This window comes from Thermobia domestica, chromosome 1 (genome assembly GCF_964235325.1).
Source record: "Thermobia domestica chromosome 1, izTheDome1.hap1.1, whole genome shotgun sequence".
NCBI lineage: Eukaryota > Metazoa > Arthropoda > Insecta > Zygentoma > Lepismatidae > Thermobia > Thermobia domestica.
The window spans coordinates 182,347,300-182,373,594 of record NC_137454.1 but is presented as its reverse complement, the minus strand read 5'-3'; the positions used below and the strand labels follow the sequence as shown (position 1 = coordinate 182,373,594).

The 26,295-nt window shown below is 35.6% G+C and overlaps 1 protein-coding gene across 1 annotated transcript in view; it reads left to right on the top strand.

Moving 5' to 3' along the window:
• LOC145691749 (uncharacterized) overlaps positions 1 to 20,726 on the top strand; it is a 38,258-nt gene extending 17,532 nt beyond the window's left edge. The window contains exons 3-7 of the mRNA XM_081767074.1: positions 2,961 to 3,015; positions 12,041 to 12,190; positions 15,929 to 16,086; positions 16,844 to 16,949; positions 20,493 to 20,726. Coding sequence (XP_081623200.1) covers positions 2,961 to 3,015; positions 12,041 to 12,190; positions 15,929 to 16,086; positions 16,844 to 16,949; positions 20,493 to 20,581 — 558 coding nt within the window. The 3' untranslated portion in view covers positions 20,582 to 20,726. The remainder of the gene's footprint in view (positions 1 to 2,960; positions 3,016 to 12,040; positions 12,191 to 15,928; positions 16,087 to 16,843; positions 16,950 to 20,492) is intronic.
• Positions 20,727 to 26,295: the final 5,569 nt, after the last annotated feature.

Genomic DNA, 26,295 nt, shown 5'->3' with positions numbered 1-26,295 from the left:
ATTCCGATGTAAGAAAAATTCAGGAATTCGGAAAAAATGTGGAATTTAGAAAATACCGATTTCGGAAAAATTCCGGATTTTTTCCGAAATCCGGAAAGTGAAATTTCCGATTCCGGATTGGATTCCCCAAAATTTTGGCCATCCCTATTTGTGATATAGTAGCGTCCTTAGTTGGTAACAATGAATAATAAATATGGTATTATAAGTTTTCGTTTTACATCTGGATTTATAGTATGTAATAACCTGGCGTACTGCCATTTAAAAATATATTTATGCTGGGTTGACAACATTGCTACTCTGTTAGTATTGGGAAAATATCACATTACTTCCTTCTTGATATTTGATTTTTCTGTCAATTAGAAATTACAAGGAGCGGTCATTCTCCCCATGAACTTTCAAAATGATTTGAATAATTTCAACTCATATTTTTTATTAATTGTGCAAAACACAATTTTATACACAAATGCTATGGCTCTCCAAGTTTTAGTGGTAAAAATTATAGTACAATAAGTCACAAATTCTCAATATCAGCCCGCTTTATTACTCTGAATACATCAATTCGGTATTCTAATCCCTCTCAGATACCCATTTCAGAATGTTTTCAACGACACAGGCACTGCTGTGCTCTTGCAGTTCAAGGACATCTTGAAGTAGAGGTAGTTTGTACACAATGTCTTTGAGATGATTCGAGATAAAAAATGACAAGGGGTGAAGTTCGGTGAACTTGATTTGCCAACATAAAAGCATTGACATCATTTCGAGCAGGTCAGTTGTGTAACAGTTATTACCATTAGATATCACTGACCTATTGAATAAGACCTGAAGAGTGCACCATGACACCAGTAAAAGATCAAGTGTGCATATAATATATGCATATGGCTCCAGTAATAGGCCAAGTGTGCATAAAATATATGCATGTGGCGCTTAAAGTGTTAAGGTAATTGCCGTTACTGCGATCAAGGGGCTCCATCCAATTGATAAAGTTTGAACTGTCACGTTCAAGCTGTGGCATAAACCACGTAGTAAGCATGTATAGCAGTGTTTCTCAACCGGTGTGCCGTGAATGGGCCGCTGGAGTGCCGCGAGTAAATCAAAACAAAATTATTAATTCTATAGCAATTAAATTGCAAGACATAGGGAAAAATGTATATTTTTATTTTACGTTACTATGAACCTCTAATATGAATTTCCAATTTTAAGTTTCATACCGCGTTACTTTTCTGTACATTTTTAATATTGAAAAAAGTAATTGTTATCATTGTTATGACCATTATTCCTTCCTTATTGATGCAGACTATTTCGTAACTTGAAATTTTAAAATATCCAATCCTTTTGACAAAACAAACATGCATACGAATTACCTGCATGTGTGTTTTAAAGGTAAAAGAGATTTGTTTGTTCGTTCGTTATTTAGTGATTTTCCTTCTTAGTGAAAGGTTGGATACAGTTTTCGAAAAAGAAAGCGTATTTTCAAAAACCTAAATCCAGTATTTCATTGCAATTATTTTTTATCTTTAAATTAGAGTGAAAAATAAACATAATTTACCACGGTGCAAAACCAGTGATCGAGCTTTCTACTTTGTGAGATCAGTAATCACAGAAAAAGATCACGGTATTTTATATTTACATATAATAAAATCTATTAGTGTGCCGCTAGAATTCAAGTTACACCCGTAGTGTGCCGCAAGTTGAAAAAGGTTGAGAAACGCTGATGTATAGAAATGTTTCTTCAGGCACAGTTTCGTCAGGAAAGAAGTGCGAACCGCATATTTTGGAAGATGAAACGGTGCAAAACACTTGGTTTTTGGTTAATCATGCACAATTTCAACGATTTCATTAGGTTTCCCAGTCCCCCAGATACAAACATTTTATTATTCACTCTTCCTGTCACATGGAACGTAACGTCATCATTGAAACCCAGCTTGTTTAAAAAGTTATCGCTATTACACAACTCTCTAAAAGAATCACAAAATTCTTTGCGGGACGCATGATCATTAAATGTTAAGTGTTACAGCAACTGTACTCGACAGTGATAGATCTGTAAACGCTTACGCACTACGTGCCATACAGTTGTAAGAAACATTTGAAGTTCTCGACTAGCTCTCTTTGTAGACTGCGTTGCAAACAAATACGAACTCTTTCGACACCTGCCTCAGTCATGGAAGACTTACCAGACGATTTTCCCTTATAGATTCATCTTGTTGTTTTGAATTGTTGATACCAGTTACGAAGGAAGTCTTTTATAATGTTCTTAATAAAATTTTGTACGTAACGCACGTTGAATACTCGTATCAGACCGACTTACGTTAAATTATAGGACACAAAACACTTTGTTTGCATCACAGGTAGCTATCTTGTAGTTTATCACCCACCTGCCGGAAAAAGTTCTTTAACGTCTTCGAAAGTATTTCAATACAATTTCAATCGTCGATAGAGTTTTAACGCTCATGGAACAATTTGTTATTGTTGAAATCATTTTAAAACACACGAAACTGTATATAGTACTGCAGTTTCTTATGAAGTTACACTTAAATGGTTTATAAATTTGATCTTTGTAAAATTCAAGTTATGTAAAAGCTTTACGAACGCATTACTTATGTAAATCAAGGTGGTACTATACATGTATATACTTTTCTGTAATATCTTATTGAAACTGAAGGTGGGGGCATCCTACCCTTATACACCAGTTTGTGCTAGTATTGATATTGATACTTCAATAAAGCGTTTACGTATGAATGTGTAGTTACTCAGTACGGTAACTTAGAAGGTATTCTTTGATGGTGTGCTTTATAGAACTTCGCTCTTTAGACGATATCCAAATATAATATACTCTATAAGAACATTATAGACAATTGGCTCCAACTTAGGCCCAACAATGAAGTAGTAGTATTTTATAATAGAAAAGAATGTTTAGTATAAATCTGAATGACTGTAAGTAAATGCGTTATTTTAATTGATAGGTGGGCGATGTTAATTTTTGGAACCTTCACAATCCCAAGGAACGCTTTTACTCAGGTAAGATTAGTAGTAGGGAAATGTATTCTGTTTTGGTGTTTATTGCAGACAATGTTTCTTACGATAATCGCTGGATATTTGAGCAAGAAATCTAGCTCCTTAACATATATCCAAAAATATGGTTATATTAAGGACTTTTTCCAACACAAGATTTCAAAATGTATAACAAATATTAAGTGATTTTTAACTTATAGGTTAAAAAGCGTCTTCTCAGAATTTGACATCACTTATTTCCTTTACATATGAAACTATCCGTATTTGAAAATAACAGATAACCTACTGTAGGGAGTAGAGTTCAGAACGGGATAATTGGTATGAAACAAGAGTGTATTGATGTAATCCGTCGATTTTGATACCGTGAAATTAACGTTGTAATGATTAGAAACATTACAAATTCTATTCTAAGCAGAGTAAATGCAATTGTGGTGAAAGTTAAAGTGGACCAGTAAAGTACCGGTAGTTATTGAAAATATTAAAGATTTTCAAAGCAAGTCTAATATTGAATTAAAGTGACCTGTTGAAAAATAAACACACACACACACACACACACACACACATATATATATATATATATATATATATATATATATATATATATATATATATATATATATATATATATATATATATATATATATATATATATATATATATAGGGTGCGGCACGTAAAACCGGCCCGTAAAGTGAACACATAAAATGAAATGTAATGTATTGAATATGACTACTCACCTTCACAGCAGGTGCTGAAAGTGTCCTCCGCCCACTTCAACACACATGTGAGCACGATTGAGGAGATTCATATATACCCTTGTCAGCTTGTGTTGTAATGCTATTGGTGACATCCTGGATCCTGGTCTTGAGTTCTTCAATTGTGTGTGGATTTGTTTCGTATACTCTTCCCTTTAACATTCCCCATAAGTAAAAGACACACGTGGACAAGTCTGGTGACCGAGGAGGCAACACGCTCGGGTATCGAATACGGCATTATCATACACTGACACTCACCCGGCTTAACACAACGAGGCCTTTTTCTCAACTGGTTTCGACAGGTTTCACTGGCTGCGGCTGCACGTGACTGCTGCAGGTCACGTAAGTCGACCCGACCTCGACACGCCATCTCTTGCTAGGAAGGTAGATTATTTAAGTGTTGCCAAAAACACAATATACCAGAATATTACGACGGGCCGGTTTTACGTGCCGCACCCTATATATATATATATATATATAGTGTCCGGGGGCAAAAGTTTTTTGTTCCGTCCGGGGGCAAAGTGTATTTTTTGTTGTAGTTGTGCAACATTGCTTGTGGTGCAGAAATATTAAATGGAGGCGATGTACTATTCAAGTTAGTAAAGGTGTGCGGTGAAATTTGTTAATACAATGAGGTAAATTGTATTTTGTCTTACTTTGAAGTAATATTTTGTTTTATGGGAAATAGTACTACAGTCTGTGGGAGAAGTTACTAATTATTTTATTGCTGTTTCATATGAAAACTCCTTCAGTAACAATATACAGTACCTCTCCTTTTCCCGGTATCAGTTATGAAGTCAGCATTTCATTGTAATTAAAACATGTGCGAATGGGGCAAGAACCCGAATGCGGACTTTTGCCCCAGCTCTCGAATTTGCAAATGATTTTATACTTAAGTTTAAATTCCAGTGTCTAACAGTAGAACCATTTAAATTCGTTTCTACGTAGACTTTCTTTAGCTTAACTAAAGCTATGTAAGCCTGTATGGAGGTTGATCATTGAATTTGGGCAAGCCACGCTCAGCAATAATCAGTGCACCGATGGCACTAAGGATACTACTCACATTTCAGCGGTGTAAACAGAGCCTGATTTTAATAGTCAGTAGTGCTAACACATACCCGTTTGCATTGCTGAATCCATCTGTTGAGGTATTAAAAGTGCTCTTGATGTAATTTGGTTCATCGGTGCTGCGAGAGATTTGTCCTTTGCTATTAGAAACACTACGAAAAAATATGGTTCAGGTTTAAACAGATACTACCTAAAGTATGTAGTTTATCTTTTTTGGAAGGTCAAGAAAAGAAAAGAATAAAATGCGTTGTCGCTTTGGTTGGACGAATGTGCCATGATTAGCTCTGAAATTACAATACACGTTTTTTTCTTTTCTGAGAGTGATGGTAGTTTATTTTCTGGTTCTTATCAACAACGAACCTTCGTATAATTTACTTTTTTTTCACAGGGTGGTCATTAAGTGTTAGTGGATTATTTTGGAAACAAACAAGATTAAAGCAAATCTGACTAGAGGAGGGCGAACTTGGGCAAAGGAGCTACCCATTGATGCATGCTTGGTGAATGGCGGATATCTTGATGTCCGCCATCTTGGATCCAAGTTATTTTTTTCAAATGGGAAGGTAGGTATGTGACATATCAATTAACACTGTTTCTTGCAGGGGAACGCAGTCCTTCAAACAGAAATGCGTTATCATGTACCGTTCCAAAGTTATGATTCCCCAAAGTTGACGGTTTTCTGCCTCCTTGCAGGGAGAGCGACATGGCACTAACGCTACAAGAAAGACGTGACGTCCCAAATTTGACAGGTTTTCTTTACGTTGCAGGTAGAGCGAGATGGCACTGACGAAACAGGAAAGAATTGAGATGACCCTAATGTCTGGGGAAAGAAGCAGTCGTGTGATTGCCCAGGACTTCAACGCACGCCACCCTGAAAGACCTGCAATAAACCACAACACTGTTAGCTACCTCATTCGGAAATTCAGTGTAACTTGTAATGTTCTCGACAGACCACGGTCAAGTCCCCCACGAACCGAGACAGATGAGGAGACATCCACAATGGTGCTTGCTGCGAGTGTGAAAAGTCCGAAGCGAAGTACAAGACAACTATCAGCGATAACAGGCGTACCACGTGCTTCCGTGATGAGGATTCTCCATACGAACAACTGGCATCCCTTCAAACTGCAGCTTGTCCACAACCTTTCAGAGAATGATCCAGACCGGCGCATGGAATTTGCCAATTGGGCTTTGTCACAATATGACCGAAATCCGCATTTCCCAGTCAGCATTCTCTTCACACACGAGGCAAACTTTTATTTGGATGGGGAAGTGAATCGCCAGAACATGCGACATTGGTCAGATGCAAACCCACATGCGATCAGTCCCTCCAAGAGGGTTACCCTTGCTCATATCAAGGTGTGGAACACATCGATCATAGGATCCTTATTCATTCCTGGTACTATAAATGGTGTCTGATGCCCCCTTGCCGCGATATTTTCAGTAAAATGGTGCTCCACCGCACTATGCGCTGCCTGTGCGGGAATTCTTGGATCTTCATTTTCCTAGACGTTGGATTGGTCGCCGAGGCCCTGTGGAGTGACCCGCCTGGTCGCAGGACCTCACTCCCTTGGAGTTTTTTTTATCGGGATACTTAAAACACCTGGTGTATCAGGAGAAGATTCGGGATGTTGCACACCTACAGGGACGTATTCAGGACGCCTGTGATAGCATCACCCCCGCTGTGTTGTTACGGGTTCAGGAGGATTGGATTAAGAGACTCCGGTTGTGTGTTGCAATGGACGAGCAACATGTGGAGCACATCCTGTAGGTGGGACTTTGGGGCGTCATAACTTTGGAACGGGACATAATAATGCATTTCTGCTTACGGAACTACATTCCCTTGCAAGAAACAGTGTTAATTGATGTGTCACACGCCTATCTTCCCATTTGAAAAAAAAATAATAACCTGGATCCAAGATGGCGGATATCAAGATAGCCGCCATTCAGCAGGCATACATCAATCGGTAGCTCCTTTACCCAAGTCCGCCCTCCGCTAGTCAGATGTGCTTTAATCATGTTTGTTTCCAAAATAATCCACTGCACTAAGACTTATGGACCACCCTGAAGTTTAACTTTATCAATACGAAGAATAACTTCATACTTTGTATGTTTGTTCAGTTTTTCTCAAGTGAGATAAACTTCTTTTTGCTTAGTCTTTTTTTTTTTTTTTAATACGAAGAATCACTTCATGCTTCGTATGTTCTTTCTTTATCTTAAGATTCTTGTAGAAAACAAAACAATTCAATAAAAATGCTTGTATGTCGATTTCCTACTTCGTGTATTTCAGCGGACTTTTGCCCCCCTATACTAGGGTAAAAGTCCGAATTTGTCCATCATTTTTTAAAATGCTGTATCTTATTAAGTAATAAATTGGTAAGCTTTCTAGCACCTTCAAAATATAGAGGAATACTTGTGTGCGAAATTCGTTATTTTGAAGTTATATCTTTCTGCTCCAGCGAAATTCAAACACCAAACTGCGGATTTTTGCTCTCACTTATTCTATCTACATCTATCTATCTATCTATCTATCTATCTATCTATCTATCTATCTATCTATCTATATATATATATATATATATATATATATATATATATATATATATATATATATATATATATATATATATATATATTGTTAGCTTGGTTTATTTTTGTTTGAAACGAATGTGGGGATAGTAGCAAGAATGAGGAGACCAAACTAAATTAAGAGAAATATTTGGAATTTTTTTTAACATGCCCCTAAAAGTTAGGCAAATGTGTAACATAAGATTTAAGACCAATTTAATTGTGATTAATGGAAGTGTTATTTAACTTAGAGAAAGACATGTTGTTTGATTTGTATTAGTTTATTGGATAATGAATTTGGTGTTTTGAGATTGACTTGATTAAATATTTGAAAGATTATGAGGAAAGAAATTAAGGAAATCTGGCCTTAAGAATATTATACCTGGGTGACTACTGGTTTTATGTTGTTAAGTAATTTTATTTGCAGTTTAGCTTTAAATTTTATAAATTGTCCATGGAAAATGAGCTTATCACTTGATAGTGTATGCGAATAAAATTTATAAACGATTTTTCCGAAACTTAGATTAAAGTAACTATTTTGGTTTGTTACGAATAGATCTTTTAATAACTTTTTATTATTTGAGGTTTTATTAACTTGATTTTTGTTAACTGATTTTTATTTACTGCTTCTTATTAACTCCTTTTTTTAAAACTGCCTTTTTTTTTTCAAGGAAACGGTTTTATATAATCAAGAAATGAGGTTGCAGACATTGAATATATTTATGACAATAACAGGCTCCAGATAGCACGTGGAATTTTTGAGAAACTTAATTGGGACAACATTTTGCTGACCAGAAATCTTTAGAATTCCCAGACACAATCTCTCGGATGATTTAAATTTTGTTAATCCAAGAATTTTTAAAAACAAAAAGATACATAATTTTTACAATAACATAAACATTTTGTTTTCAATTTTAAAAATGAAAACGCTGATTCAATTGTAATTGTTTGACAAACGTAATAACTACATTGTATAAATTTTCTCATTAACATAATGTAACTAGGTTGCTTTATTTGCTTTTTGGTAATGAAATAATAAAGCGTCAGCAAACTAAATGATTTTTATGGCATAATGTTATTTCTAATATTTGTGTGACATGATTTAATGAGTAAAATGATAACGTAAATAAACTTAAATTTAAATGACATAAAATATTGTAACTTTACTAAAATTAAAATTTAAAACCATAATATCTAATAATATTCCATAAATATCTTAAAGTATAATATAACATCCCATAAGATCCTATAACAATATATATATAAGGGTGTTTCAGATAAAACGTCCAGTGCTTATAAATCCGAAACGGCTGAGAATAAAAAGATGAAACAAAAACTGAGATAGGAAAATGTCATAAGGCGCATCACATGGTGTTGTTGTGGTGACCCCCAGGGCCCTCCTTCAAGGAGGCCGAGGGGCCAACTTCAAATTTTCAAATAGGAACATGTATTGAATCATACCTCATTCAATAGTACTTGAAAAACGAAACAACTTTTGTAGGAAACAATTTTCGATTTGGGCAACCGTTTTTAAATGGCCGCAAAAAGTGGGTCCTATATCAGACAAAACGTCCAGTGCTTATAAATCCGAAATGGCTGAGAATAAAAAGATGAAACAAAAACTGAGATAGGAAAATGTCATAGGGCGCATCACATGGTGTTGACGTGGTGACCCACAGGGCATTCCTTCAAGGGGGCCCAGGGGCCAACCTGAAATTTTCAAATGGGAACATGCATTGAATCATACCTCATTCAATAGTACTTAAAAAACGAAACAACTTTTGTATGAAGCAATTTTCGATTTGGGTCACCGTTTTCAAAATGGCCGCAAAAAGTCCTGTATCAGTTTGAAGTTGGCACCTGGGCCCCCTTCAAGGAGTTTCCTGAGGGTCACCACAACAACACCACTTGATATGCTTTATCATCGATTCTATCTCAGTTTTTGTTTCATCTCTCTATTATCAGCCGTTTCTGATTTAGGCCTATAAGCACTGGACGTTTTATCTGATACAGGACCCACTTTTTGCGGCCATTTTGAAAACGGTGGCCCAAATCGAAAATTGTTTCCTACAAAAGTTGTTTCGTTTTTCAAGTACTATTGAATGAGGTATGATTCAATACGTGTTCCCATTTGAAAATTTGGAGTTGGCCCCTGGGCCCCCTTGAAAGAGGGCCCTGGGGGTCTCCACAACAACACCGTGTGATGTGCCCTATGAAATTTTCCTATCTCAGTTTTTGTTTTATCTTTTTATTCTCAGCCATTTCGGATTTATAAGCACTGGACGTTTTATCTGAAACACCCTGTATATATATATATATATATATATATATAATAGTAGACTATATTTAATTTGATAACTTGATAACAATATACATACATAATGTATGTTGTGAAATTATATATATATATATATATATATATATATATATATATATATATATATATGTGTGTGTGTGTGTGTGTGTGTGTGTGTGTGTGTTAGCTCTTTTATTATGTCCTTAGACATAGAGCGACTATTCTCAATCTTAAACAAATAAAATTTTGAAAATTACTTTAAAACTTCTTAATATCAAAATGTTTTCTATTGCAATAACAACTGAGTTTCGTTTCACAGTTTCAGAGAAGACTTTCAAATTATGCGAATTCAATATTGAAACAGATACGTATATAACTTTCGGCTGCAACAGAGAGATAATGTGAGAGATGGGAATTGTGTCATTTGATGCTGAACCTACGTATATCAAAAACTGTGTCTTGCTATATTTTACAATTATTAGTATATAGAAATCAATGTTGAAATAGAAAGTTGTACAATTTCGTACTACTTCCGGTCTGAGTAGAAGAATAAAACTCAATTCTTCGGATATTAAATTCACATAAAAGATCGTTTGTGTCCTCCTATTACCTTTTCTCGCTTTATGAAATTCAATATTTAAACTGGGAGTAATAGTACATTTGTTCCTTTTCCGCTTACAATAGAGAAATAAAGTTGAAAAATACTCTTTCGGTACTGAATCTATATCAACAACCTGATTCTCGTTATTCGTTACCAATGTTCACTATGGTGATTAGCGTTGAAACAGGGTATCATAGGTTTCTACCACTTTAGGTTCCAATAGAGGGATAAAAGTGGATATAATACTTATTCTTGGAACGCTGAACCCATATTTAAAAAAAAAAAAAAACACTCATTATATTTTATATTTTATTGTATTATGGTGATCGATATTGAAAGCGGAAGTACTAGTATATTTCCACCATTTCCGGTTGCATAGAGGAATAAAGTATAAATGAAACTTTTCTTACGGTATTAACTCAATATGAGAAAATAATTTCTCTCTATCTATTACAGTTTTGCACTAATCGGTAAGTGTAAATTTCCACAACTACCAGTTGACATACAGGGATAAAGGACAAAATGAAAATATTTTCCTTGGAATGCTTAATTGATTCCGTAATACTACTTCTCGATACTTCCTACCGCGGTCCTAAGGTGCTCACGCAACAATTTTTATAGAGGGAATTTGGCTACGGACATGTAATCTGAAGTACTCACCAACTATCTCTACAAAAATTATTGCAGAAGTACCGCAGGATTCTGAAACAAGGATATTTTTATAGAACACATACTAGTTCCTAAGTGAAATCTTGACCCAACTACGGTAGATCTCATAAGTTTGGAGCTATGGACCTTCCAAGTCTAACTTTCCATGTTTTCGGCAGCCAATAAGTCCGAAAGGAAGCATTTGTACACCAAGGTTGGTCTATACTTTTCGTCTTATCTTGGTGTCAGGAATCACCTCCCAAAGTTGTCGGTGTTGTTTTGAAACACCTTGTATACTTGATATAGATAATCGCCGTTATCTTTTAAGACGTTAACGGATTTACTCCTTTAACAAAGGCGGAAGACTCAAAAATGTACTTCGTTCAAGAGTTATCGTGGGGAGTATCGGACAGACGGACAAATGTACTTGGGATACGCTAGTTGGCCTTATAAGATTGTAATGTTAATACGTCCGATACTCAACACGATAACTCTTGAATGAAAGCGATTTTTTTTTTTTTACTATTATGTTGTTAGCAGTGGAGGAATATGGCAATTATCTTAGCCGATTTTTTTAAAAATAGAGTCAATCCGTTAATGATTTCACGAGTAATCATTACTTTAACAGTGGTTATCGTTGTCCCATATTCAATACATGGAAATATGTGCCAATCATAGGATTATTTTCAGGTTAAAAGCTAAAATATCTTTTGAGGTTAAATTTTGGTTTTAGATTAGAAGGTTCTTGAGGTTAATAGATTTTTGGTTAAATTTAAAAAAATGATAAGAGTAAAAGAGCACATACTTGAAGTATGAGAGGATATATCATACTGACTACTTCAACTACCAGTGCATAGATTCATTCATAAATGTAAGTTTCGCTTGTTAACTTTCAAAGGGTTCAAAGAAAGTTAAGTTTTTCTCACGGTCAGGAGTGTAGCAATACTTTACTATGTCCGCTTGCAATGAACACATTATTATTATTATTATTATTATTATTATTATTATTATTATTATTATTATTATTATTATTATTATTATTATTATTATTATTATTATTATTATTATTTTGACGTTTTTAATGACTTCCTTTCATACACAGCTAAAACAAAGCAACTGCACCAAACTCACCTATCAGTATACGATCGTCTATGGAGTACTTTACCGTACCTGCGTCCCATGGCCACCATTGTGGAAGATACTATTCGCTATGGCATAGATGAAGATGGCGCTGGTGTACACGATTGCATTGGTAAGTGTGGCAGATGTTAGATTGACTTTAAACAACAGTTATTAAGCTTTTCCCAACTTTTATTAAGAAATATTTTAAAGACAATGAAAATTATGAAAAATTTATCAAGTGAGCCAGATAGCATCTACGAAAATAGTACTCATACACTAATAATTGTTTTCAAGACCTTTTGTATAGTGTATAAATTTGGGTGCCCAGCAACTATGACGCGATGAACGGAGTGCTGAAATTTTTTTATTTATAAGGTAAGGTTACCTAATGCAATAACATTTTGTAGATACTATCTGGGTCACTTTTGAAAATTTTTATATTCCTCATTATCTTTAAGTTATTCACTAAAATTTTAGAAGTGCTGTGGCGGATCCAGCCCAGGGTCGGGGAGCCTAGGACCACCAGTTTTTTAGTGACAAAAATAATTTAAGCTATTATTTATATGGTAATTTCATGATATACGTACCATAGTCTGGATGCTGGCTGCCCCCTTTTAGTTTTCACTTTCTAGATCCGTCTCTGTAGAAATATAGGGGTAAACTTACCGTAGACCTTAAAACCTTTCCTGACACCAAAACATTTGTTGGGTAGAGTGAAGACGTAAATTTCTTAAAGCTGAGTCATTTTTTAAGGAATAATATCCCTTTAAAATTCACTTGTGATGTCTTTTTATACGCTACAAATATTTTTAAACATTATATTTCCTTGCTTTACAGCCATCAAAGGCTATGACCAGCCAAATGGTTTATGTTCAACTGGTTGAAAAGTGGCTAGCGCATTGGTTTCCAGGCACCATCTAGCTTTCTAGATAAAAGTTCGTTACCTCTCAATTCAAGTAGCTTCCCCATTGCCTCATGATACCGGTCAATACCAGGAAATTTTAATGCTTCGAGCAAGAATAGAACCAAGGTGCATGCACATTGATGGTAAAATTTGAAATGAAATTAAGTGAAATATTTCAGTATAACGTTCCACGATTATCCCTTGCAGACGGGAGTGCCCTGAAAAAACTCACAGACACGTGATACATTTTGATGCATATAGTAATGAAAAAGAGTTGAAAAACATGAAAAATACAGTACACAACTAATCTACCGAAATGTTGTGCAGGGTTAAATGAAATGAAATGAAATCTTCAAGTTTTACGCACCACAGTTATGTCAGCTAGACCAAAGAAGACGGTGATGATGAAGAGTGGAATGGTGGAATGAAGAAAGTGGGAGGAAACTGGAGAATCCCGAGGAAAAGCACACATACGGTGTTTGTCCACTACAAAGCTCATTTGCGCGAGTTGAGATACCATGCATAAGAGGGGAACACACTACTACTGAGCCATCGCCTGCAAAGTAAAGCTTATTCAAAGTAAATTTTTCTTTAAACGTGCCTGTGTAATGCTTGTTTTACGTGACATATTATATCTATAAAAGAATCGTAACATTGAGATCGCAAATGAAACATACTACATGAAAGTAGAATCCCTTTTGGTACCATTGTACTAAAGGGAACATGGTTTGAGCCGAGGCAGCACCCTACCTACGCAATTGATGCTGATTAAGCATCAACTTTGTTACTCTCATTTACCTAACTGGATGCTCATAGTTGCTATTTTATTAGCCTACTATATTATTGCATCACAGTATCTGAGAGTGATTTTTCATCGATTTTTCTCCATTTACCAGTTTTACCATGCAAAGACGAAGTCAAACAAATAGACTTCCTAAAACATTTATCCTTTTTTTTTTTTTTTTTTTTTTAAGGAGAGGGGACAGCCTGTAATTCATGTGACTCTACAATATATGTTTCCAATTTTGCAGTGTCAAAACACATGTTTCAACTGCAAATAATAATAATATAATAATATGTATATATAATCTATACATGTCGCATATGTGTCCATTAATGCTTTCACATTCTGAAACAAGACTTTCAGTTCGCTTTTAGCATGTAAAAGTGCGCCCCTTCTTGAAGAAGTCAGAACACCCCCACGAAAAAATTGTTGGGTACATCCCTGCTTAATATGTGTAATATATATTAATCAATAAGCCATATTGTAGTCTTTGTTCTATACACAGTGCGTTCAGTAAATTCCGGGACTACCTGAAAATAATAAATTTAACGATGCCAGGAAAAATATTACTTAGTTCTTTATATTCGCGGGACTTGTCACAGAAGCTCTGGAACGCCTTAGGAAAGTAATCCACTGGAACGCTGTTTAGCAATGTTGTCACATTCGCTTGAATCCATGCAACATCCTCAGTCCATTGCGTCGACTTCAGAAAAATGCAGATGTGTTGAATTGGGATATTGTTGTTGGGTGTGAAGAAGGTTGGATTGGAATGGAAAGATCGAAGACATAAGAAATATTTATATAAAGCAACAAGTAAGTGTTAGAAAAAGGGAGGAAATGAAAGAAGAGAATGCAACTGGAAAAGAAGTTCGACAGAGATGCTGTCTCTCGCCTTTATTATTTAATATCTATCGAGAAGAGATAGTGAAAAAGAGCCTACATAATAAAGATGGCATTTCGATAGAAGGTAGAATGATTAGGTATATACGATTTGTAGATGATATGGAGCTTCTTGTGGAATCTGAAAAGAAAATCAATAAGATTAAGATGTTAGAGAGTTTGATGAAGGGCTGTGAAGAATATGAGATGAAAATAAATAGAAAGACAAAGGTGATTAGAACGAAGGGGTCGGTATCAAATATAGAAGTAGAAAGGGAGAAAATAGAACAGAAGACTAGTTTTCGATATCTGGGTAGTATTAGTAGAGATAATATGAAGTTGAAACGTGAAAGAAAAGCAAGGATAAGAATGTCGAAAGAAGCCTTTAGGAGGCAAAAGGGTCTATTTTGTGGGTCGTTGAATTAAGAGTAGAAAAAAAAAGGACTCATAAAATGCTTAGTGTGAAGTATTGTAGCGTATGGGTCAAAAACATGGAAAAATACGCAAAAATGATGAAAAAGCTTGGAAACTTTCGAAATGTGGATGTGAGGAGAATTAGTTGGATCGAGCGAAAAACGAATTAGAGAGTGTTACAAATGATGGGGGAGAAAAGAACAATTTTAGATGTTACTGAAAAGAGAAAGAGTAACTGGTTGGGACATTGGCTAAGAAGGAACTGTATCTGAGGAATGTTCTAGAGAATATGGTGCCTGGAAAGAGAGAGAAGCGAAAGAAGAATTGATGGATGGAATTAAAATAGAAAAAAAAAATACATTAAGACGAAGCGGATAGCTGAAGACTGTGGAGTATGGAAGCTTTTTAGTTGTGGTAAGTGATCTGACAATGATGGCAGAGTATCGATAATGATTATGATGATCATCAGGGACCCTTTCTTTTTAGTCAAAAACAGCCCACCCCAGTTTCCTTGTGCATCAATTTTTTGTCCAAAAGAAGGATCACAATTTATTAATACCCTGATATTTTCCTGATTTCTCTCTTGTGTGTTTTATGGTCTTCTCTAAGCTCAAATGTATCCTTAAGGAGGAGTATTTTGAGTATCTTGCATCGACAGCAGTGCTGAACAGTATTCCAGTGGCTGACTTTTTTCAGAGCGTTCCAGAGTTTCTATGACCGGTCCCGTGAGTGTGTAGCACGGAGAGGGATGTATGAAGAAAATTAACGTGGTAATACACTTTTCTGTAATTGTTAAGTGTATTTCTAGGGAGTCGCACTCGTAACTTATTGAACGCACTATGTAAATTTAAAATTCTTGATCATCTTACTATAAGTGACAATTTCAGGGACTCGTTGTGACGATTATACATATAAATTGATTACTGGGAAAGATCGTGCCAACTCTTGTCATACTTACCTAACTGAAGCAGCTAAGAAGGCAGGTCTTCAGGAGGAGGATGTTCATGATGTCTGGAATATTTTCATGTGTACAGGGTTCACTAGGGTATGTTTCTAATATATAATACCGTAAAATTAATACGTAACTAAGAAAAACTTTCACTACTACATCTTTAGCTTCTAAAATGATATTATGAGGAGGGAAAACTCCCTATTGCTCTCTGCTAGATTAGTAGAATCAGAGTGAACCAACTCCACTTTCAGCTGACTTTGAGATATTAGTATTTTCTGATTCTTGAGTTGGTATACTGTTTGTGCTGGTAGAATGAACGCGCAGTAGCACTCGTAAAGTGGTCTAGTGTCGTGTTACAAAAAGTGAACTGTGTAGTGAAGCTCATAAGAGTGCAAACTTTACCTCTACGTTTCTCCGTTTTCTACTTCACGGCGTTTGGTTCACTCTGGTTCTACACTACCCAATTTCAAGACTATTGCATTTCCCATTATCATAACATTTAAATATTGGTACATATATTGATATCAGTGAAAATGTGAGGACAAAATAATATTGGGACTTATACAGAGTCGTTTTGACGTGTGATTAGCTTCATACTAAAGGCTTGACTACTGCTCTCTAGTATGGCACTAATCACCAGTCAGAACGACTCTGCATAAGGCGAATTATTTCTTGTACATATTTAAACGATGTTCGAAAGATGATGTCAGAAGAAGGATGTTACGAAAAGAACACACAAAAATAATAAAATAATAAAATAACAACTAGTAATTAATTTGATTTGTTATATACGAATGTAACTCAACACATGTGAGTCGCCATTTACATTTTCTTCTTCTTTGCATACAAGGATAAGGGTCAGTACTTCGCAAAAGCAAGTCCTGCCGTAAAGGGTGATTATATCGACTTCATTGCTGAAATGGATCTTCTTGTGGCACTTTGCGCATGTCCTCAAGGTAAGTTAAACTTGATCACCAATAAATATTGAGTACCAGTAGAAAGTTGCTTGCCGAGAACTGGTACTATGATAGATTCTTTCACTATATCTTAGAATTATATAACTGATATAATATTGTTAATCCATTCAGTCATTGTACGTAATATTTTTCAATCTTTTCTCATTTTTCTTTCACCATACTGCCTACAACGTCTCTTATATATATATAATACAATTTCGTCAAAACAACATCCTAATATGTTTCATCAAAGTTTCTCTACCTGCCAAATAATTTTAAAGTTTATTGTAATATGACTAAAGGATTTTGGTGAAGGGCGACCAAAATTTTATTGGTTTTGGTTTAATATTTTGTAAACCTTGTTATATTAAATGCAAATAAAATAAATAATAAATGAGTGTACGTAATTTCCTCAATTTAAAGAATCTGTACTCTCAGTTTTATCCCTGAAAGCCTGTTATGTTTGTGCAAGAAACAAACATCAATGAAACGTTTTATACTATCTCTGATTTTATGAACGCTTCCCTTGCGATGCTGATCACTTATTTTATTTTGCTCATCAAGTGTACGGTCAAATCTGTATTTTCCAAAACATTTTTTTCATGATTACTACTTGCAGATGAAACTGAGAAAGGCAGTGCATTTTTAAAAAGTTTCTCTACATTATTAACGTCATTATATCTTTCACTGCTTCAAATATTCTCATCATTTGAAATATATATAGAACAAATAACTATATATATATATATATATATATATATATATATATATATATATATATATATATATATATATATATATATATATATATATATATATATATATATCACTACATAACCCACACACCATCAAGATTGCGAGACCAACCAATTGCTTCCTTCTTTGCTCCTCGGAAATCTTTGGCGAATCTTTTGACCTTCCAGGCTAGAGCTCGTCTTTCAACGGTTTGTTATTCAGATTTACAGAGCTCGACACAGTTTTTCCATTACGACAGTAAGCTTTCTACGTCGAAGTCACTAATTCAATGTTGTCCGCCAAATCTGATCACTCCAATGTATCAGATATCAGATATAACAGTGTCTTCTGTCTATGTATTGATGTCTTCTCTAAAAATGTTAGCTTCCGTTCGTTTGTTATTCCAGCTTTGATTGTGTTGTAATCAATAAAATCTTCTACGACCTCGCCAATCAATTCTTCACAACTAGTTTTGGTACATTCTTTTCTTCAAATATCACTTCAAAAGTAAGTTATACATAATAACTCACATAACACACAGTTTACCTTGATGGCATCTCATACAAAACTGAAGTGCAGACAAGCATGGCAGAATTGCATGCGTTTTCTTGTTTGGTTGACTCAGAAACATCTGCTCAGTCTTGGAAAGTAACGTAACGCAAGTAACGTGTTACTTTTTAAGTAACGTTTCCTAGTAACGCATTACATTTTTTCCAAAGTAACTGTAATGGTAACGCGTTACAAATTTTTAAGTAACGTACCTAGTTTGCGTTAATTTTTTCGCGTTACATTTCGGATGAGTAACTACAATATATGTATTTTTTTCGAAAACAAATGTTTCTTTCCTGTAAGTGAATTTCTGAGAATGAAACATCGCATAGGAATGAGCACGAGTCAAGCTAGAACTCGACTCGACTCGAATTCAAGTCGAGTTTCGAGTCAAATCAAAGGTAATATCCTCGAGTCGAGTTTTGAGTCGATTCAGTTTTTCGCGTCGAGTTTGATAAATGGCTCGTTCGTTTTAAGTCGTCTTGAAATCATGGCCTGATTATTTTGGAAAACGAAAGCCATGAGAAATGTAAGCTAAACAGTAATATGGAATACTCTTAGTGTTACTCACGAGAGGGGACACAGCTCGCATCTCGTCTCATCCCGATAGCGAGACCACAAGAGATTTTTTATAACAAGCTCAGCTCGGCTCGGCTCAACTGAGAAGATGGCTCGAGCCGGCTCACTTGAGGTGAACCATCGAGCTGGCTTGGTAGGGATGAGCCATTTGCTCGGTTCGGCTCAACTGAGCCGAGTCGGTTGGGTGAGCTGTTGGCTCGGCTCACTTCTCGGTTCTGGTCGATAGTGAATGAGCTGTGAGCCGAGCTGCTCGAGTCGCTGACAATTCTAAACCCGTGCCGAGTAGTTTTGAAGATGTTTGGCCAGTGCCCTATAAGTTTTAACAGTGTTTGGTTCGAGCCCAAATACTCAGCCTAGACCCTCAACCCAAATTCAGAAGCTCGTGAACAATGTCCTTGACTCCTAGACTTCACGACTACCGAGGTTGGCAATCAACTAGTTTTTTAGTATTCAAATACAAACCGCCTATCTTTCATTTTTATATACAGTGTTGTTATAATAATAATAATAATAATAATAATAATAATAATAATAATAATAATAATAATAATAATAATAATAATAATAATAATAATAAAGTTGTAGTAGTAGTAGTGTCATTGATAATAATTATACTGTCTATGTAATATACTTGAAGAATGTACTCGAAACTATACACCGGATTTGGCTCGAGTCGACTCGAAACTCGACCCCAATTCGAGTCGAGTTAGAGGAAATTTTTCGAGTAGAGTTCTCGGGTCGAGCTCAAAGATGTCTGTTTCTAGTCGAATCGAGTGTCAAAGAAAACTCGCTCGAACTCGCTTGTGTCCATCCCTACGAGTAACGCAGTATGGCATTTTATCAATGTTACATTATATGAAAATGTTCATATATCAAATAATAATAATAATAATAATAATAATATTAATAATAATAATAATAATAATAATAATAATAATAATAATAATAATAATAATAATAATAATAATAATAATAAAAGCGATAGTAATAGTAGTACGAAAAATTAAAGTCATATTTTTTCACATTTTTAAAGTTTTGGACCTAAAAGTAACGCGTTCTAACGCGTTACTTTCGAAGTAAAGTAACAGTTACTTTTTTGGGGCAAGTAACGCGTTACTAACGCGTTACATTTTTACGAGTAACTTACCCAACACTGCATCTGCTACGCCATCCGGCAGCAGTCTCGATTTTTTTTTTAGTTGATGGTCATTCGTAAACAACTCCATTAGTCGTTACTTTTAAGGTATGTGCTACCTAGGATCAAAATTGATTAACTTACCTTAGGAATATATTACCCGAAAAGATATTTAAATTACAAATTATTTCAAACTGATTTTGGTTTCGTTTGAAGTCAAAATAATGGCACATTCTTCTCAGCATATTGTTCAGTATTAGGCGTTGCCAAGAATGCCTTAGTTGAAAAGAAATGGAAGGAGAAAGGCAAACCAGAATATTCAACATAACTTAGGAATGGAATCGGAGGCGAGTTCTGAGTAGATCATAAAGAGTTCTATTGGCTGATACGTGGAACGTTTCATTCCGTTGCCCTAATTCTCCCTACCCTTCCTTGTAAATTACAAATGGTAGAATGTTCGAGCGATAGTGGTTAACTTTACCTATTGTGTTTTCTTCTATATTATATTGTTTATTTACGTAGATACTATTTTACTCTCCTTTCAGGTGATGTGTCTATACCAGTCGGTGAAGTAGTTCCTGATGAATTGTGTCATCCATTAGGAGTTCAAGTGTATCGCGCGAAAAAGACATGAAGTATCAAAATCAACATTAAACATGAAGAGGTTTTTAACTAATGATACCATTTGTTTATCTTTAAATACTGGGATGTAAAACTAGATAAGCATGCAAAATATTTTCTAATGATCCAAAAATAGAAAAATAAAAGTATAAAGATTTGTATGAATTTCATTTCTAAGAAAACATTTCCTAAACTAAAACTTAATTCATTTTCAGTTATTTAGATAATATTAAACATTTGTTGTGGGTGCTTTCAAATTGTAGACTAGGAAATGGGGAGAAAATGACAGTTTTTTTTTTTTAAAGAATTTCATTACAATGAAATGTAACTAGTTGACTGTCACGTTCAAAATATTAATGCGACATAGTGGGGCAAAATAGTTGAAAGTCACTTATCCAACTCTGTAAGATATGAACAACAACTGCTTTGCGAGGCCAGGCTACAAGTCCAAGGCAACGTTCAGTAGCCTAAATAACTGATTTATATACATTAATAAAATAATGTGAAATTCACATTGGGGTATCATAGCCTCAATCAGATGTTGTAGAACCCAAAATATTGATACCGCGGCTTCACAAAGAGTGTTACTTAGAGAGACATTTTAGGGACTCATGGTGATCAACTCTTTAAGAAAGTTAATAATTTATAGCCCTCCCTCAATATCTTCACTTTGCCGAGGTGGGAGGGCTTGCGTAACTCTAATGATCTCAAGAGCTATGCCGGAGATAGCTTCGCTATCAGAGGGCTTCCCATGCCGGACAGGTCTTTAGGGGTAGGAGTCAGACGAAGAGAGATACTATGGTACTGGGCAGCAGCTCTACCACTGAGGCTGAAGTGATTGACATCGGCAAGGGTCAGGTGTGGACAAAAACAGGCAGGGACAGGATGCCCTCTATGGCTGTTTCACTGCAAGGTGGAAGAACTTGGGACACCACCACCTTTCTCAGTCCCTAGAAAACAATATGGAAAGAAAAATAAGAAAAAGTAATGTTATGGAATACGACACTACTGTTTCACAGAGGGTCGTCCCCGGCAGTGGAAGGAAACAAAGCAGGGCCTCCTCGGTCGTCATCAAATGAAACTCCTGCAGGATAGGAACGTGGAATGTGAGATAGCTGTTACAGTGTGGAAAACTGGAAAACCTGAAGAAAGGAATGGAACGCATGAAGATAGATATCTTGGGAATCGGCGAAGTTAGATGGCCTGATGGAGGAGACATGTGGACCGGGGACTTTAGAATGATTTACTCAGGAGCCGTAAACGGTACAGCAGGAATCGGTTTTGTCTTGAATAAGAAGATAGGACAGAAAGTTATAGGCGGTTGGAAATACAATGAAATGATAATAGTGTTGAAGATAGCAACCGAAACGAGAAATATTACGATAATCCAAGTATATATGCCTACATCAAGCTACACAGATAAGGAAGTAGAAGAAATATATGAGCAAATAGAAGAAGTGTTGATGAAAGTTGAAGACCAGGACAATTTAATCATCATGGGTGACTGGAACGCAGTAGTCGGCGAAGGTAAAGAAGAGATTGTAATTGGGAATTTCGGCCTAGGAGAAAGGAATGCGAGAGGTTCACGATTAATAGAATTCTGAAAAAGCCATAATCTGACTGTAACGAACACTCACTTCGAACAACCACTAAGAAGAAGATACACATGGACAAGACCAGTACGCAAATAAAGATATCAAATAGACTATATACTGGTTCGACAAGCATTTAGAAATCAAGTGAAGAACAGTAAGCGTTGCCCAGTAGCAGACGTTGACTCAGAGCATAGTTTAGTTTTGATGAAGAGCGAACTCCGACTAAAGAGGAAACGAGTAGTAGCACCAAACAAAAGATGGAACGCAATCAACCTAAGAAGAGATGAAAACATGAAAAGGGAATTTGCAAATGCGACAGACAAAGAGACGTCTACGGTAGCTTTAGCAGGTGATGACATCGACTCGAAATGGAAGACATGAAAGCAGGGATTACAAAAGCTGCCGACGAGCACATAGGAAGAGAAACGAGAACCCAATATAAGCCCTGGATAACAGCAGAAATATTGGAAATGATGGAGCAAAGAAGACAGTTTAAGATAACAAATAAAGAATAGGAATATAGAAGATACAGAAATCACATCAACAGAGAAGTAAAGAAGGCCAGAGAACTGAATAAACAATTTATGCAAAGAAATTGAGGAAAATATAGTCAAAGGCAATACAGAAATGACATATACTGTAGAAAGGTTAGAAAACAGTTCGGTGAGAAGAAGAAAGGCACAGACATCATAGACAAGGACGAAACAACGCTAATAGAAGAGGAGCGGATAACAAGAAGATGGAAGAACTCTACAAAGGAGACTGAGTGAATGAAGAAGAGATAGAGAAAGAAGAAGACGTCGTTGAAAATGAATTAGGACAATCAATTTTACAGTGCAACTTTGACAATGCTTCGGAGAAAATGCAACATAGTAAAGCCCCAGGAATAGATCAAATACCGACTGAACTTATTACGAATCTCAGAATAACAACAGAGAAGAAACTATTTAATCTTATTAATGAAATGTATCCTCGTCGCCATAAGTGCCTTTACATCGCAGTGACGGGTATGTGACCGCGCAGTACTCCAAGGAAGGGATGGTTGTATAAGAATTTTTGATTAATTTTGAAGAGTTTTTATTTTGACTAGGGAATTAACATAGCTGAAGGGAGTAAAGACACAGATTTGAAGCATCAGTTCACTGCTATTGAAGCATCAGTGCACGAAAAGATTCGTATTCTCAGTTTTTCTATTTATTCTTTTATATGTTAAGTTAAACACCACAATATGTATCACTGATATCGCAGATCGTATTATTTTTTAAAATCGTGTTTGTAACCTATTGTCAAAACATTCATCTCCAGACATGATGTAGAGAGAAGAGAAAGAGATACGACATCTGTAATATATGTATATGTGATTCACTAAGTAACTGTAGAAATTAGTTAAAGGTCACATAAGAGAGCGAAAAGGAGGTCTAGAAGTCTGAACTTTTTAGAAACGTCCTAGATAGGTGAAAATATAGTTAAAAATTGCAAAGGGTATCATGTAATTTACCTCTCTTTTCTTATATTCTAGTATACTTTTTCTTTCACATCCAAAGATCCCTATTCAGATTTACGAGATAAAGGTGAAGAGAGAAACATTTCCATTTCAAGAATTATATAAGGAAAAAAAATCTTTTGACTTAGACTAGATTCGAACTCGCAACCCTTGAATCCATGGCTCAGCGCTCTACCGATTGAGCTAACAACTCCTGCTGGAAAAGCCAGATTTGTACAACTACTGGTTGCTGAATGGTGTGTATTAACCAAGTTTGCCGAGATAATTGCTTCATATAGCTATTGCAATAATAATAATAATAATAATAATAATAATAATAATAATAATAATAATAATAATAATAATAATAATAATAATAATAATAATAAACTAAAATGTATACCTAAGATGTATTTTGACAAATACAGTTGAAACAAAAGTCGAAATAGAATAAAACTAATGAGCTTCAAGTCTAACATTATCACAGGTTTGATTTTGACAAAGAGATATGCTCTTACACTTCATTAAAAGTATATTTAAATAGTGTTTTCTAGTGATACAAATATGGTAATTAGCTTAATTTCTCGTTTTCTTTGTTACTGTAAAGTTCATGTTATAAAGACATTTTTCTGGCTTTCAATTTGGCACAATCTCTTATTATTGCATCCATATCAATTTCATTCAGAATGTCATTTTCAATGGCCATCAAAGCTAGTCCTATTAATCGTTCTTGAGATATACTTGATTTCAAATAATTCTTTATTAATTTTAGTTAAACTAGTTCAATACACAACAAATGACAAAAGTGTGTGTCTTAATTTATATGTAATTTGTCCCCGATCAATGGCAGAACTTTAAAATCAGGTTTCTCCGCAAAAATTCTTTTCAGGGCCCTTTATGCCTATAGAACAATTCAATTCTTTCATGTTTCTTTCCAACATAGACGTTCGAAATCAGGCAGTAACACTACGTAAACACAAGCAATGATGCACCCAAGATTTTTCTTTGGGGTCCGAAGAGTTTTTCGGAATAGCCTACAAAATGCAAATAATTTTGTGTATTTGCCCCCTGAAATTGTGCTAATTGGGAGATCCAGACTCTCAGACTACCTGTTCAGTGTTTCGTCCACACATATTTTAGGGGGCCACTTCCCCCGGGAGGAGATCAAAATAATACGTCTATAATATAATAATAAATAAAAGAGTACCAGCAGTGGCCCTCTGAATACTAAGTGTGCCCCCCGGAAGATTTTTTCTGAATGGAAAACTGCACCTATTAGGGATGCGCACGATACAAGATTTGTGGCTGTCTCGTCTCGAAAATGTGCTGTAAAAGTGATGGCTCGACTCGAAAAATGTATATTTCTCTATTGGAAGAGCCGTGTCTCGACTCGAATTTAGTCTGGAAAATCCTGTCTCGACTCGTCTCGTGCACATCCGTAGCACCTATGTCGGTACATCCCTGAACACAAGTAACTAATAATCAAAACTCTACTTTGCATTAGAATTATTACTAATTTAAAATATAGCTCCCTCTAAATTTATTTGCAGAGAATGGATTAATAATTATTGTGGAGTGGAGTGGATTTTAGTTTAGCGTCCCGTTCAGCAGCGAGGCTATATGAGACGTGGACCTACTGATTAACGTGGAATCCGAACCACATGAGCTCCCGACGGGAATCGAACCCGGGTCTCATACGCCAAAGGCGCGTACGCTAATAATTATTGTTATCTGTCATAATAAAACGAGCATCTGTATACGCTGCTGTGATTGAAAGTGAGAGTACTGAAAATAATACTTGTCATCCAAATGACCTTTCGTCGCTTTCGATTTTATCTTTTCAAGTTATATACTTATATGCCACGGGAAAACTAATTGTATTCAAACAAATTTTGAAATACATGAAATTTAATTCAGACCCGTAACCGAAATGACCGTATCGTTCCATTTTAATTCAACAATTAAATTACTGTAATCAGGTAAAATAAATTTACAGAGTCAAAAGAATGTCGACCTGCAAATTCTTTCGTTAACAGTGACTGATATTGACAACTCCCCACCTCAATATTTGTATGATTTTGTCCAGCACTCGAAAGAAACTTTTTCGATTCCCGGCGGGAGCTCATGTGGTTCGGATTCCACGTTAATCAGTAGGTCCACGTCTCATATAGCCTCGCTGCTGAAAGGGACGCTAAACTAAAATCAACTCAACTCGAAAGAAACTTTTTAGAGCCTTCGGTTGCCTCTTATCTTCTTTCACGTTTTGTAGCTTTCTTTTACTATAAAATGCTCACTTGGTTTTATATCGTTGGTCGAGTAATGAATGAAATGGTGGAATGAAGAAAGTGGGAGCAAACGGGAGAACCCCGAGAAAATCCACGCATACGGTGTTTGTCCACCACAAAGTTCACTTGGCGGGGGCTGGGATCGAACCCGTGACCCCAAGCACCAGAGGTGAACGCTCTACCACTGATTCGTTAACTTGGTAGACGTATATGAAGAAATCACTAACAGAAAATAGCTGATAGCTTTACGCCTAACCATCTCAGCGACCTCGAAACTATGAACTCTAAATGAACATCGGTTGTCGTTTTCGATCATTTTATATGTTACTCCCTTCCAAGGTGTCTTGCCCCTTATCCCAATGCA